The 16,673-nt window shown below is 36.9% G+C and overlaps 1 protein-coding gene across 1 annotated transcript in view; it reads right to left on the bottom strand.

The window, feature by feature from the left end:
* LOC133838740 (protein madd-4) overlaps window positions 1-16,673 on the bottom strand; it is a 96,461-nt gene that overhangs the window by 15,373 nt on the left and 64,415 nt on the right. Inside the window, 3 exon segments of the mRNA XM_062269967.1 lie at window positions 8,840-8,962; window positions 14,685-14,814; window positions 16,528-16,645. Of these exon segments, the coding sequence (XP_062125951.1) occupies window positions 8,840-8,962; window positions 14,685-14,814; window positions 16,528-16,645 (371 nt within the window).

Raw genomic sequence — 16,673 nt, 5'->3', positions numbered from 1 at the left:
ACACACAAAAATGTACGAAATGTAAACAAATCGTTTCTAAATTGTCCAAGCTTCTTCATGGCAAACTAGATTTGCGAATATTTCACAACAAAACCGAACTTCGAAGTCATCAGTTCATTAATTACGTGTCCAAATTTAAAATATTTGTAATGGATTTTGAAGTTGAAGGAATTTTCTAAAATTTGAGATATTATAAAAAAAACGTACTTGCAGATTTGTGTGTAATCTTAATAAACTCAAGCTAACTTACTGTTATCAAATTCAAATTTGCGACGTAATCTGCAGATTCTCCTTTGCCTTTGTGATATTTCTTTTGTGTTTGTGGACAATTTAACATATTCTTTTTTTCGCTAATTTAAATACTTATATAGTATATCTTGGATGCTAATATAAAATTTTAGCACTGTAACTACACCGGAAGAATTTTGGCGCACAATAGGCATATAAGCCATAATAAGGTTGTATGGGAGCTATAGAATATAGTCCTCTGATGTATCCAATTTTTTTTACGGTATATGGGCATTTTCACAGAAAGGTCCACCGCGACCAAAAAATTAAAAGTTCTTGAAAATTATTTTTTCCAACATGGTTACATAAAGAAATATTCAATTTTAATAAACTTGAAAGAATTTTGCATTTATCATTTATAGATTTCAAAATATTCGAATGCAAAGTCCCGCAAACGCACCTGTTGTGATTATGATTATGCCCTACGCATATTTTGTTTTGATAACAACTTCTAAAATAAATGTATTATGCTTTGTAAAATCATTTGGAGATTGCAAGAAACGAAAGAGAACGCAAAAAGTAACATGCGATCACCAATAACGGTAAAAATTTTGATTTGCTTTATCACTTATTTTAATGTCCCGTGCGCGACCGAAAAACAACATTTCTTATCAGTAAATCCACCGTAAGTACACAACATACATAAGTACCAACTTATTCCTCTCTCATATTTAGAGTGTGCTCGACTGTGAGATACCCGCTACCCATTTTGAAAAAAGCAATATATTTTGCGGTATTATTCTCAAAATATACCAAATATACTACAAAATACTAAAAATATACCAACTGGTATAAATGGTATATCGATATAGTACCGCATTCAAAATATACCATAGACAGCACAATATACCAGATTATCAGCCAAAGCAACTAAGACCCCTAGTAAGTAGGTGTTTTTGCCCATACAAAAGTATTTCTTTAAAAACTTCCACAATTTTAGTCTGATCGCAACCAAATATAACTATTATAGTTATTATTCTATATACCAAAATACGCAACTCTAGCTATAAAATTACGATTGTTATTCAATTTTTTTGATTTGCGGGGCGGAAGTGGGCGTGGCAAAAATTTGAAATAAACATAACAAATGCTGTCGAAAAAAATTATAGCTCTATCTCTTATAGTCTCTGTTCATACGGTCAGACACACAGACGGACAGACGCACATGGCTAGATCGTCTCAGCTGTTGACGCTGATCATGAATATATATATGTCGCAGTGTGATTCCCAGTAAATGAAGCATTCTGGTAATTTGGGAATTCGGGGAATTCCCTGCTTCTGCTTTACTCGTTGATATTGAGCGAATGCACGGCAGCAGAGGCAGAGACGCTCTGCTGCTGAGTAAGGTTCGATGGTAAGATACCAAGAGTCATGAGTAAGACAGAGATGGCTGTATACGCTCGACTTGAGTGAGTTTATGACGTGAGCGCGTATGCCAGAGTCAGTTGAGCTTGGGTATTCGAACCAAACGGAACTCGCTGTGCAGCTGCGAAAATCAATAAAAGCATCAAGATGGAAAACACCCTTGCCGTCGACACTTTATGGGGTCGGAGATGCCTCGTTCTACCTGTTACATACATTTCCTGTCGGCACAAAGTTATAATACCCTTCTACCCTATGGGTAGCGGGTGTAAAAACAGTGGCGGTAAAAAATGTCCCGTGCGCGATGTCCCGTGCGAATTTACTTCAAATTGAATTATAAAAAAAATACAAGTCGTTTTTGAAAAAAATTATAACCTTCTTAAAGAGGCATCAATGCACAATAATTTAAAATTAGTTGCATTAAAATATTGCCTCTGGATTCGCTGAAATTTGCGTTTGAATTGGTTTACCTCTTAAACCATTTCCGTTTTGTGTCCCGTGCGAATCACTTGACTTCTGCAATTATCTTCTAAATGAAAAAATACCCAACATCAATCTTTGCACCAATGAAAGAGCTAATAAAATGCTATACATTAAGCGTTTCAGTTGGAAAAAAACGTTTCCTTTTTGCCGTGTTTTTACTTTGAACGCATGCGAATGTCCCGTGCGTGATTTTGGAAATGCCCATATACAAAATATTTTTCTAAATTTGTGGGGAAAATTTTATAACGATATCTCAACGGGAAATATTTTTGGTCTCGTCTCGTCGCTGTCGCCCTGCAATAACTGTACTTGTCAAAGCGACAAAGTGCAAACAACCAATCACAGCGCAAATAAAGGATGCAATCGAACATGCACACTCTTAATTACGCAGTGCCAATGTGCCGAAACGCTCAAGCATCTACGCAGTGTCAATGTGCCGATACGCACCTACAACTACGCAGTAGCAATGTGCCGACACGAGATGCTGCTTTACTAACTCCGACATATATTTGTCGAGCCGAGACCGTATGGAAAATATGGTTGCAAGTTGCAACTGTAAGGTGTTGTTTCCTTTGGATGCAATAACGAATATTTTATGCGCTATGATTAATTTAAATGTAAATGTATATAGTATAGCGATATATCGATTTTAGAATTTAATATGTTACTGTTTTGATAGTTCGTAAACAAAACCACCTGCTGAGTTAAATAAAATACTTTTGTAAATTTCAAAAAATACTCTTTTCTATATAAAATAAATATATTTGCAATAATTAGGATATACTATAATATTAAAATACTATAATATTAAAATATTAAAGCTTTCGACTCGATAAATTATTATCTCCTGCTGTATAAACTTAATCTTCAGGGTTTCCCCATAGCTTAATTAAGTGAATCGCCTTTTATCATTCGAATAGAATGTAATATGCGTAATTATCTGACGGAACTTGTCGAGTGCGATCTTCTACTTGTTTCTTTTTGCAAATATGATCTGATTTATTATAGAAAAAGGCATCTACTTTTCATTTCGGCAAGATAAAATTGCTCGTTTTGCACTTTGAAAAGTGATTCGAAATCAGATCTCAGATTGTGGCATCAGTGCAGAGCCTCATCTGAAGGTCTTGTGTGCCCACAACTGAACAAAAATAGCAGAACTGTTACCTTAATTTTCTTTCTCCGGTTTTTACAAGTTTTTGGTCATCGTTTTGCTATTGAAACGTTTCATTTTTTACTGCTGAAACAGCTGTTTTGGTCAGAATTAAACAACGTGAAGAAATGACTCTCGTGTGTCCAATTTCCTGCATGGATAGAACTCACATAAGGATAATTTTATCCTGCATAGATAATTTATGTTTCCCATTTTGTCTTTTTTGCAATGAAAGATTTGAAGCTTACTTTAAAAAAATCAGTGGAACGGCAGGCAGTTGTTTGCACCAAAAAATGGGATCACCTTATTAATTGATTTCATTCCGGTGATTTCAACACCTTTTTGGTATACAATTTTAGCACTTAAATAAATTAGCTGACAATAATCCTCTACGGAACCCTCCCCGAAGGTGCTGGCTGGGTAGGATATGTATTACCTTATTGTCATCGGGTAGCAGATCTCTACTATGCGCCGACATTTCAGGTACTCCCGATCCTAGCTGAGGGCTCTGCTCCTTATCTTTCGGGCATCTGTCTGTAGATAAGAAGCAGAATCCATGGTACGAGGTGTCTGGCGGTCAGACTGAAATCGCTATGGGGGGCTCCAAAGAACAAAATTAGCCATAATGTCTCGGATGAAGCATTTTAAAAAATCAACCCGGGCTGAGATGTCAGCCCAAACGTTGGTGGAAGGCGTGACTGCTACCACCGGCGGGCACGGGGGGTAAACTCCTCTCTGCGTGTCGCCAGCGGTCATACCTCTGATGCGGTGGATGCAGGTCAAGTCAGTTGTAACAATACTGTCATAATCAACAACTCGAGGTTGATGCCGTTGTCTTAGCCGACTCGGACCAAGAGAGCGCTGCGTAACTTCTACGGCGGAAGAGGAACGTCGTCTTCTTCAGTCACCTCGGCCTATCACCAGCACCTCCAAGGTTCCACCACATTCACGCTAGGCTCAGTGGCTTAGCAAACCTGTCTTGCCAGGACAAGGAGGCTTACCTGCGCCGGGTTCTACCGGGTTTGCTAACCCGAAGGTGGAGGTGGAGGTTTCATGTATAATGAGAGTTATTACTATAGGAAGATATTTTAGAAAAGTGGGCGTGTCAACATCCCCTTCCGCCCACAGAAATCGAAAAAATACGAATATCTAAAGCAATTTTGAAGTTAGAGACCATGATGAATGTCCTATTTTAAATGCGTCCCGCAAATTTGGTCCAGATTCGATAATAAATATGGAAGTTATTCAAGAAAAAAAAAAATCGCAAAGGCTTTACCACGGTCTTGTTTATCATTTTGCGAATAGTGACGGCTTTTCCATGGTTTAACGCAAGTAATGTTAATAGGACAGCAAGATCAACAAGTTATGAAAGTGTATATGGCATTTCGTTTCTCGCAAAAGCCGTGAAGCTTAAAGATTTCACTATAAAGTACATAAGGGTATTTCGAGGTATTTAAGGCATTTTAATGTATTTAAAAAAAAAAAACACGCATTTTCCAATTATGTTGGAGTCAAGTCTGATTCATCTTTTTACAACAAATTTTATAATATTATTTTTTAATTTATTTAACTTATAATTTTTTTTAATTCGACAAAATGAGCCAAGCTAGCCATGTACTGAGCCTCATATAAGAAAGTAGGAGCAATGCGTCTGTAACTTTTTAGCGAAGTAAGGTATCGGTCTGAAAATTGAAAAACATATTTAAAGGCATTTTAAGCAACTTAATAAAAGTAGGCGTGGCATGATAAAAGGAGGAATTTAATTTTATTTTTTATTATAAAGTTTATTTGCTTGCAAAGAAATATATTATTACATAAATAAGCTTTATAAATATAAGCTTTAGAAATATAATAATATTAAAGCTTTTGTGAAGCTTTTTTGCATTCCTCTTATAACAGTTTATTTAAATGATAATTAATTTTGCGGTAAAACTTGTCAACCAACGGCAGTGGCGTAGGTGTGGGGGCAGTCAAGACCATCAGTTCCTATTGGTAAGTTATCCCTCTTTCGAAAATAGCTATCTACGCCATTGAATACCATAGACTAGCAGTAAATAAAGTTCAAGATTTTTATCAGTTCTAAATTCGTGTAATAAATTTGGTTTATTTAGTTTTTGACTGTTAACAAAGAAATTTGTGCTAATAATATAAAATTATGGAATCATCAGCGATGTCTATTGACAATTCGGAAATTGACAGTATTATTATGATGTCTGCATCAAGTTTTAATTCAAAGCAGATCGCAAATATCATTGGTGTACTTAGTGAATTTTCCGAGCTAAATTTGCCAACTTTTCGGGATGTACTTAATTATTATTTTTACGTGAGTGATCGCAATAAACAGCAAACAAAAAAACAAATTTCTTATGCAAGCCTTACTCCGATGATTGCAGACAAAATAATTGAAATTTGGAGTAAGTCGAATATTAAATTAATAAATATAAAAAGCATCATTAGAAAGCTTAATACATTTATAAAAAAAATATCAGCGCGAAGTTAAAAACATTACTAGAACTAATTCAATTACTGAATTTGAGAAAAGCTTAAATGATTTGTTTTATGTCGCTAAATGCAGTTGTTGAAAACAATGCCATGCTCCTGCGCACGTGGCGTTCGCTTGCAACAGCTGACTTTAACAGCTGTTATCTTAACACTAAACAGTTAAGTTAACATTATAGGTATACAATATCTCAACATGGTAACATTGAAAAAACGGAAATTTCAATACTTGCGAAAAATGAGTTTTGGCCACGAAAACAGGTCAAATTCGACATATTGCAACGGTCTGCTGAGAGTCCCAAGCAAGGGGCTTCAGTGAGCAAGAGGCTGCGAGTACTTGGCTCCATCAACAAAAACCACACAGACAGTAACGGCAACAGGCCTCCACAGAGAGCAAAGGTCGCTGTTGCTCTCATCAACAAATGGGACCCTAACGGAAAAAATGAAAGCTGGTCGACGTACTGTTTGTTAGGATGGAAAGTGCCTCAGACAGCCCAATGCCTACTTTTAAAGGGACGGGCTGGATGAATGGCATCAAGATCCTAACATGCAAGGACGACCCAATGTTGCTTTGGTTGAAATCGACCGTTCCAAAACTGGACGGCTTGTGGGAGGGGGCCAAGCTGAACGTGGTGGATAGGAGCAACATTTCGTCCATACCGAAGGCAAAGGTCCTGTTCCCTATAGTTGTGCAGGGAGAGTGGGCGCTTCATCTGCTTAAAAAGCAGAACCCGGCCATTCCGATGAGTGATTGGTCCGTGCTGAAGGTTGATGAACCTTAACCCAGTGTTGGGCACCACGTGATCATTCAGATTAATAAGAAGGCCGAGGATCTGCTTTACTATATAAGCGCAACGGTAAGATGGCGTGGGGCTTAGGGAGCATGTACCTTCGCCTCAAAAAACGCCATCCTAATGACAAGGACTCACACACATTGAGCTCAGGGGAGGTTGAGGCGTATCTCGGTCTTGAGAGCGTGACCGACGCCACCCTGCACCTCAACCTGACTGACGAGAAAGAGGAGGTGAGGGAGGAACTTTATATGCAGACAGGCCCCCGCGAGTTTGTAACCCTCTACTGAGTGTGCTGCAACTCAACCTCCATAAGTCTAAAACGGCGTCGGCGGAGCTCCTCCTCGCTCTAGAGGAAGAGTCCGCCTACGCAGCTTTGGTCCAAGAACCGTAGATGCCTTGTGTGTTTTCTAGTTATTTCAGGCGCCTTCAATAACGTCACAACTAACGCTATTATGAAGGGCCTTACCTCAGTGAACACGGCTTCTGCGATCCACAGCTGGGTCAACCGCCTTCGTAATGTCAGGCGGGTGGTGGCTACGTGGGGCGATTCGGTCATTACAAAGGAAGTGCGAGGTGACACTCCCCAGGGTGGGATTCTCTCTCTCTGAACAGCTTACTTAAAAAATTTATTAGACGGGTCCCCAAGTAAATTGCCTATGCCGATGACATAAGCATTTTGTTAACTTGGAAATGCCCAACCACCCTCAGTTTTGTAATGGAACTTACTTCACGGGAAGTTAAAGCATGGGCCGAATCAGCCGGGCTCAGCATTAACACGGACAAATCGGACCTTATACTCTTCACGAAGAGATATAAGGTACCCTTATGAAATCTTCGGCAAGCTAAGGCTGCAGAAGTGGCTCGGGGTATACAGAACAATCACAACTATATTAACATCTTTGTTGACAGCCAGTCTTCAATAAGATCAATGTTCTCAGATGTGGTCAAGTCCAAATTTGTCCTGAAAAGCATCCGCGGTCGTATGTATCTACTTGATCCCAAGCCACCAGGGCATCAATGGCAACGAGATCGTAGATACTCTTGTCAAAGAGGGGGTAAGGCATGATGTCGGTAACATATGCAATGTGCCGATATCCCTGAGATCTCTAGGTAGGAAAATTGAAGTACGCTCTAGACTTCAGTGGGACGCGAGCTGGCGCAATACCAACTCGTGCAAAACTGCAAGGCTGATGTGTGCTTCAATTAATACTTATTTAACCAAATTCATTATGCTGATTTCAAGGAAAGACTGCCGACTGTACATGCTGTAAAGATGGGGATCACGAACAGTGACCAGTGCAGGAAATGCAACGAGTCCGGAGTCAAGGAAACACATTCGTTTCATTATATAAGTATTTTTAACTTGCTTTTTCATTCCAACATGGTGTCGGATTTATCGGTCGCTTAGCAAAACGAAAATTGTTGTTGCTGACGACAAAATTTTGTTTCCAAATTTGAGGTGGGGTTAGAAATTAGTCGTTTGCGGTCTTAAAAGAACGACAAAAAACCAATGAGTCAACTATTTTTTTCCTTTTCAAAACGAAAACGAAAAGTGCATACCAGAGCCTGATTGTCATACAAATTTAATATTTCCGGTAAAACTCTATAATAAGAAAATCCATGAATTGTCGGTATTTGAAACAATTAGACTTTGCGCTCTCAGTATTATTTTCTTATAAGCATTTTTTAATTATTTGATAAGTGCGTTTGATACGGCCAGACGGACATGTCTAGATCATCTCAGATGTTGACGCTGATCAAGAATATATATAATTTATACGTTCGGAGATGCATCCTTATGCCTGTTACCCTATGTTAGCGGGTAAAATTAATTACAGCAGCGATGAGAAATAGTTTGAATTGGGTCAAAGACAAATATGCTCATGCTCCAAATTTATGGTCACATTATTGGCCATTAGCACGTCTCACATTCACAATTATAACCACATAACTCCCTATCACGCTTAAATGGAGAGCTCTCATTACACGTACATGTACTTTGGCAAAGTCAACTAGAGGTTACAATATCAATTACACAAAAGAAAATGTGTAATTACATATGTATTACAATATATGTGCATATAGCAATAGTGATACGCAAAGCGAATGATTTTAATGATGAAGTTAAACAAGATATAAATATATTATACATATACTATTTATGCATTGAAATCATAAAAATTAGAACAATAATGAGGAAACTTATATCAGTAACTGAATAAGTGAAATTAAATCGAAAAATCTAATGCAAGTTAGAGCTCACCTGGAGATTACTTAGTAACGCATGAAAATAAGGCATGGCCAGTAAAGTTCTGGAGCGACTGCTGCCGCTGCTAGCACTCGCCGGCTCTGGGATTCTGTCCTGAGTTTGAACTAGTTGCGAATGCTATTTACATAAAGGGCAAATAAGTAAACATTTATAATTAGTATAATTCGATGTGCGCGTTATTTAAACTTCTTGTCAGTCATACATGTACATGTAGATTTTAACTTACAAATATTTATATGTAAATATAGGTAAACCAAAAATGTTACCCCATTAAAAAAAATTTAAATATATTATCACAGTTGTCTTTGTTTATAGTATGAAATAAGAATTATATTTTATTAAATGAAAGAGACATTAATTAATATGCGCGAAGTATTTTGAAACTGTTAATTTTTTCGAATTTAAATCGGCCAGACGGATGCTAGACAAGATTTCATACGATTTTTTCGGAACATTTATCACGATAACTTCGAAAGGGGCAAGGGGCATGGCATGGCATGAAGTATAATTTTGATAGCTCTTATATTCTCTTAAATCAAAGAGTTCATGCAGAGCGACTCAGTCATGTGGCAGTATATCATGATTAAAACCATATATATGTTACAATGTATGTACTAAATGAGGTCGGTAGGTAATTCCTTCTCCTGTAAGTTATCTATTGAGGTCAAGTTATAATACCCTTCTAATAGTTTTAGCATGTGCAGTTCTACTTGCTAAAATTTTTTAGTTGAAAGCACGTGTATCATCATTGATGATTGCCAGTGTTACCAGAGTCGCTTTTTTTCCCGTCAAAACTGAATTTTTTGAAATGTCATTTGCTAGAAAAAATTGCAAACAGCGGGCAGCGGGAATTCTGGCTTTTTTTTTACTTAAATGCTTTTTCAGATTTTTTTTCTATATGCCCAAAAATACGGAACAATATTAGCCGAAGCTGTTTTGACGATGCTTGGCTTAGTGACAAATCGATTGTATATTGTTGTAAAGCAACCTCAAAGAACATCGATAAACCAATTCTGATCGTAGCGTCACTAACGGCAAAAGTGAATTGAGGCAATTAAGTTCAGTGTGTTTTTATTGGGTAACAAGCGATGAGTTTAAGACATGGGCACGGAGTTTTGTGCAGTTACTGCAAATACACAATCACCGTAAAACTTGTAGACGAACTTTATTGGTATTGCAAGATTAGCGGGCTAAGCGTCTTGTCTGAGGAAAGTGTCTTTAAAAACTAACTTTACAATATGTTGAGTTTGAACATGAATCTTCTTTTTGCGACTTAGAGCTAACATATCTGTAATGTTTTGTTTATGTGTTAGAGTTTTAATGCTGAGTCCTCAAATTGCACCAGAAAATTTTAAGAGAGATCTTTTTGTTTGACGTTAGTCGCCGCCGCGACGATTTTATGTTTAGAATATGATGTTTATTTGAATGCAATAGAACCTTTTTGTTTGTTACGAGTGGTCGCTGTCGTGACAAGTTTATGTTTTGAATATAATATAATCTTTATGTGAATGCAATAGGATATTTTGGAGATAGGGGAATAATTACGATAATGTGTCACATACGAGAAATGAGTGTGGTGGTGGATATGTCACTATATAATTATTCTAACTCATGTGATCCGCGAAAATAATGTGTGTAAATACAAGTCATCATTTGAAATATACAAATCCTCATACATTCAATTATGGTAGATCATTATTAAATCTTTTGTACATCATTCATCAGAAGAGTAATGTAATCGTTATTCCCTGGCAGCTGATTACAGCTGGAAATCAAATTAATATTATTTGAACAAAAAAAATTATTTTAAAAATTAGAATAGCTTTACGAAATAATTCATTTCGCTTTTTAAAACAGCAATAGACTTGATATCAGGTTCAATTGTGAATCTTAAATAGCGAATCGGTTGTGACTCTCAAATGACTTTACGAAAAAACGTTTTGCATATGTCAAAATTTTATTTTTATTGACTATAGTTTGTAATTATTTTTATAGAATGACTACGTAATTTGTACACTGCAAGCTTTTATTCTTACATTTTTGTACCGATTGTTTCGGAAAAATGGAATTGTATGGGTGGGAGTCAAAAATCACGAAAAACATAATTACTTACAATATGGACAGCCTGTAAGTACAAATATTTTTTTGTTTGTTAATGTCAAGAATAGTAGAGGCACACAAGTCCACATTGCAACTTTGCTTAGAGATTTATTGTCTTAAATGACCTTTCTGCTTCTGTACGGGTTCATATTTTTTTTCCGACTCATTTGAACTGATATTGTTTAGTTTTCCGTCTGCTCTCTAAGGTTCACAGATTGGCATTGCTTTTTTTAAAGTGGGTATTGCAGTTCCAATATGATTAGTCAGAGTAGGGGATGGTTGAAGAAATTCTGCAATCACATTCCTCTGTTAAACTCATTACTCATTCAACTAATGAAGAACATTCTCCACAATTTGGGCATCGAGGGCAATGAGATTCTAAGACCATTGGGGGACTTGGGCTTCAATTCTTTGCATCACCGTATGTCGGGAGCAGCAGACAGCTAATGTTAATGTAATGCTGTGACAGCGTCTACCAGAAGCGATGCCTCTGCCGGCAGCACTGCATGCTTTCTGACACTGTCAGCGATCGCTTACATTTCGATCGGCTAATTGCTTTTTATACCCGCTACCCATAGGGTAGAAGGGTATTATAACTTTGTGCCGGCAGGAAATGTATTTAACAGGTAGAAGGAGGCATCTCCGACCCTATATATTATATTATGTATATATTCTTCATCAGCATCAACAGCCGAGAAGGTCTAGCCATGTCCGTCTGTCTGTCCGTAGGAAACACTGGATCGCAGAGACTATAAGAGATAGAGCTATTATTTGTTTTCGACAGCGTAATTTTAAAGCTTGAGCTGCTAATTTTGGTGATCCCTGCAAATTTGCTTGCGATCAGATAAAAATTGTGGAAGTTATTAAAGAAATACTTTTGTATGGGCAAAAACCCCTACTTACTAGGGGTCTCAGTTGCTTTGGCTGACAATCTGGTATATTGTGCCGTCTATGGTATATCTTAAATGTGGAACTATATCGATATACCAAATATACCATTTGATATATTTTTGTATTTTTGTGGAATTTTCGGTATATTTTGCTTTTATTCAAAATGGGTAGCGGGTATCTTACAGTCGAGCACACTCGACTGTAGCTTTCTAACTTGTTCACTATGGAATTGTTACTCTCTTGTATATCGTGTCGGTGGCGAAGCTTGAAAGTGTTCAAGTCACAGCCAAACCATAAGTGGTTATATATATGTACATATATACCACAGCAATAAACATTAAATTTGAATTCGCATGTTTTATTATATTCTTGCGAATAAAAGTAAAAAAGCTTAGTAGCTCAACACCGTATCTAACTGCATTTTAAACATTTCACTGCAACCTCTCAGTGTGCTGTTGCTTTTTTTCAAATATGCATCTATACTAACAGACTTCTGAAGCGACAGCATCCACCACCGGTGCAGCTACGGACCTTTACAGATCTGTGCTCTGCCTCTCAAGAGGCTGCCGGTGCAACCCAACCTAATAATACTTGTATTATATTATATATAATGTTGATGGCTCTTGGTGATTTTAATATTTTCGAATTGCCTAATTTGCCAAAATATTCTCACTATTCCTGTGTCTAGTATTTAGTTATTATTTTTTATTTTATTATAAAAGTTATTATTCATTGTATTCGAAATTTTTATGTATACTCACTATGAAACTTCCATTATTACCTTACCGTACAGATATATAACAAAAAATTATTTTAATGCTTAATTTTATATTAATCTGTAACAGCTGCTAGCAAATTCTATTCAAATTGTTTCTCTTATGAAATCTCTACCGCAATGTTAATGGGTAACATGTGCCGACGTCTTACTGCCGATCTTAGCTGAAGGCTCCTCTCCCCGTCAGTTGCCGTTGTCCTTGTTGACTCAGATCAAGAAAGCATGGCATGGAGGAACGTGTTCTTCTGGCCTCACGTTCTATTGCCAACATCTCTATGATTCCTCATAGGGGCATGGCGGTCCTGGAGGAGATGCGGCTGTCCACATTCGGATGCGTCTCGGTGGCGTAGAGGCAGCAAACACCCGACCCATTCAAACCGTATAGAAATCGGACACTCAATAAACGAAACTGACAGCATAAACTACGGCATCTGGCCGTTAGTCTCATCAACAGAAGAAACTCTAACGGCAAAATGTCTACAGAGAGGTGGGGTTGGCCCTCGACGCACTGTTTGTTAGGATGGAAAAAACTCCAGACTTTCGAAGGGCTAGCTGAACGGTGTCAAAATCCTCACAGGCAAGGACGACCCAACATTGCTCTGGCTCAAGGCGACCGTCCGCAAACTGGACTGCCGATGGGAGATATCGAAGCTAGAAATTGTGAACAGAAATAATATTCCGTCCATGCCGACGGCTAAAGTCATCTTCCCCATCGTTATTTAGGTGAGGTGAGCACTTAAGCGGCCTAGGAAGTGGTACTGACTTGCTAAAACGGACCGTTGTCCGATATGAGTACAATTTCTGCTGAACAAAGAAAATTCACTCATCCAAAAGGTTTTTATGGCGAACCTTCTGCTCAGGTCTGAATGGCGTAGAAGACACCTCCGGGCTTAGTATGCTGCTGCACAATCAGGATTCCGCTCCAACTTTTCTCAAGACGAGCAGTGGAGTACAGATCGAAAGCAGTGCTAAAACTCATGAGGCGCTGTTCAAGTCTCATTTCCCGGGATGCTGCGAAACAGAGAATGGTGACTGGCAGCTCTTTCGAAGTTATCGATTATGACACCACCATTAATAAAATGCACTGAGAAATTTTTACTTTTGTGAGTGTCACGTCGCCCGGTCTCGATGGACTATCGTCAGTAAGGCTAGAATCAAGCACATTTTCGATAATTTTATGGCTACCGGACCGCTTGGTGTTATATTCTTACTCTCTGAAGGACCTCTAAGATCATATTCCTTCCGAAGGCAAGCTAATGCATTCATGTAAGTTCCAATGACTTCAGCTCTATCTGTCTAGTGTCTTTCCTGCTTGAAACATAGGCATATATAGAGCAAGGTAGTGCATCTGATGGCCTCCCAATTAATATGCGTATACAAATGGCAAGTTTATCGAGATTGTTGTCCAAGACATCTCTTATTGGAATTTTAGGCACCCTTAATGCTCCAGTCATCATAGATGCTCCAGTCACAACGCAATTAACATTTTTACTGACAGCCACGCTGCCATAAGATCAATGTGCTATGTTGTGCTCCAATCCAAGGTGATCCTGGAGACCAGAACAGCAATAGAGTCGCTGAACGCATCCGCAGCCTTTCGTACTTACTAGATCCCAATCCACCAGTGCATCGAAGACAATGATATTGCAGACACACTTCCCAAAGAGCGTATAAGGCTTGATATCAGTAATTTACATGATGTTCTGATATCCGTAAGATCTATAAGCAGGAAATTGAAGCACCACTTTAAGCTACGGTGAAAGTTGAGCTGACACTGATCTGGTCAATCTACATCAAGGTAGACAAGTACCTCATGCAGCTTTTAAGAATATACTAGGTTTTTACCAACAATCCATAAATACTGTGCGACTGAAACGAAGACACTCTATACCGGTATATCTACTGACCTTGGTCATAGGATAGAAAGGTGTTATAACTTATATATATATAACTATACTATATACATAGTGAAAAGTTTTTGTTGCATATAAATTTATGTCAAAAGTTTAAAATAAATGCACTTGCCTATCGAATTATTAAGGCAAACAAAGAAGGCTGTTGGCCAAAATTTACCTCATCTTCCATAATGCTGCTGTCCGCATGTTGAAATCCATTATTTTTGGGACGTCGATTTCGTTCACGTCCATTCTGCAATCTATCCAACGGATTCTGCTGTTTGCGGCGAGTGGACTGCTGATTAGATCTGAAAAATACAATATTAATTTAATATACAAAAAACTAGAATTTATGTTTATCGAAGTGTTGAGTGCCACGAATAAGTGCTATAAAGTCTTCCGCTTTTATGAAGCAATTTATATATGTATGTAACACCCCAGTAGAATTTTCAATAATTAGATTTTCAGATTTTTTGATAAGAAAACTCTTGGTTTCTCATTTCGTGGTAAAATCTCTGTAAAATTTTCAATTATTATACTTTTTATTGCTTAAAAATCGTTTAATTATCCTAGAATAAAAAAATTGTGCCAACGAAAATTTTGAATGTATTTTACTCGAAACAAAGATTGGGCGATTTTTAATTGACGAACGACTGCCCTCATTGCAAATGAAATTTTTAACTTTTTTGTTCAAACATTCGGCAATATGACAAAAATCAATATTTTTACAAAAAGATGAATCTGTACACATTTTTTAGTTTCGTCCATTTAATTTTACTTTTTGGTGTTATTTGCTCTTTTAAAGGATTTTCAATGAATTTGCGGCGGAAGGTTTTACTTTTCAGAAATTGACAGTGAAAGCGTATTAAAGCATATGCTTTTGGTATAATGAAAGGAATGATTATATTTTCCAGTCATGTTCATCACGCTGGTGACACTGTAAATAAATAAAAATTGCTAAATGTTGAAACTAATTTCAGTTTTAAGAATTAAATAGTATTTAATTGTACCATACATTTTAGCAATGACGGAAAAAAAATTGAACTTAATTTCACCTCAGCAAATTAATAGATATAGAACGAAATAGTGTATTTTTAAAACATCGCTTTAAGATGTAAAATAATTTTTTTTCTATATCAAGGCACATATATAAAATTTAGTGTTTTTTTTCGTGACGTTGATGTACCTCTACTTAATCACCACCGGACAAAACAAAATACATTCTTGAACATTAATCGGAAACCTCGCCCAATTGATAAGGATTTGGACAACAAATTAAATAAAATAATATTAACATTTTAAGCTAAGGAATAAAATTATTAAAGCAAATTACCTTATACAGATTATTATAATTATAGGTAATAGTTTGACGTGGTATCAAAAAAGTAAGAAAATGCCTAGTGGTCCTGACCAAAACAGAAAAACTAATTTAACCTAATAGCTCCGAAAGAATCAATTTCACACTTCATTCCTAAAAACAATAGCCTGCATGGCTCTACGGTCTATGAGAGAATGAAGGTTTAGTAATAAAAGCATACTTCGGTGATAATCTAATATTCGGGTTTTAATTTAAACTACAAAAGGCAAAAATCAAAAATTGTTTTTGCGCTGACTCAATCCTGTTTTGATTGGACTCAATCCTCCCTATACTGGAGATTTCATACAAAAGGATGCATAGGACGAACCAGTGAGGTATACAAAGTTTTAGTGATGAATTGTTGAGTTCTTTCGACTGCTATTGTTAATAGAAAGAAATTAAAAATTTAAATTATAATATGTATTATAAAAAGTAAGAAAGCTGTAATACCGCCCTCTGGCTACATAATCTTGATTCAAATAAATGAAATATTTTATATTTTATATTAAAAATAATAATTTGAAAATTTGAGATACTAAAACTACTCTGTTTCCTTAAAGATTTCAAAAGATGAATATATTATAGATTTTATTAAACAACGACAACAAAGAGTAATTAATAACAGACTAGCAATGTTGGATTCGTGCTACAATTTATTTCTTACCCATTAGAGCTACCATAAGTGCCACCTGGTGTTTCTTGTTCTGTACCGCCATTAGGAGCGGATGTCATGTCTGCTGAAGTTAGGGCTTCCGTTCCGCTTTGTTCACGGACTAGTCGATCTGTAAGTTGGAGTTCGATTTAAAATGG

Source organism: Drosophila sulfurigaster, chromosome 2L (assembly GCF_023558435.1).
Source record: "Drosophila sulfurigaster albostrigata strain 15112-1811.04 chromosome 2L, ASM2355843v2, whole genome shotgun sequence".
Taxonomy (NCBI): Eukaryota; Metazoa; Arthropoda; class Insecta; order Diptera; family Drosophilidae; genus Drosophila; species Drosophila sulfurigaster.
This window is presented reverse-complemented; position numbering and strand designations above follow the sequence as displayed.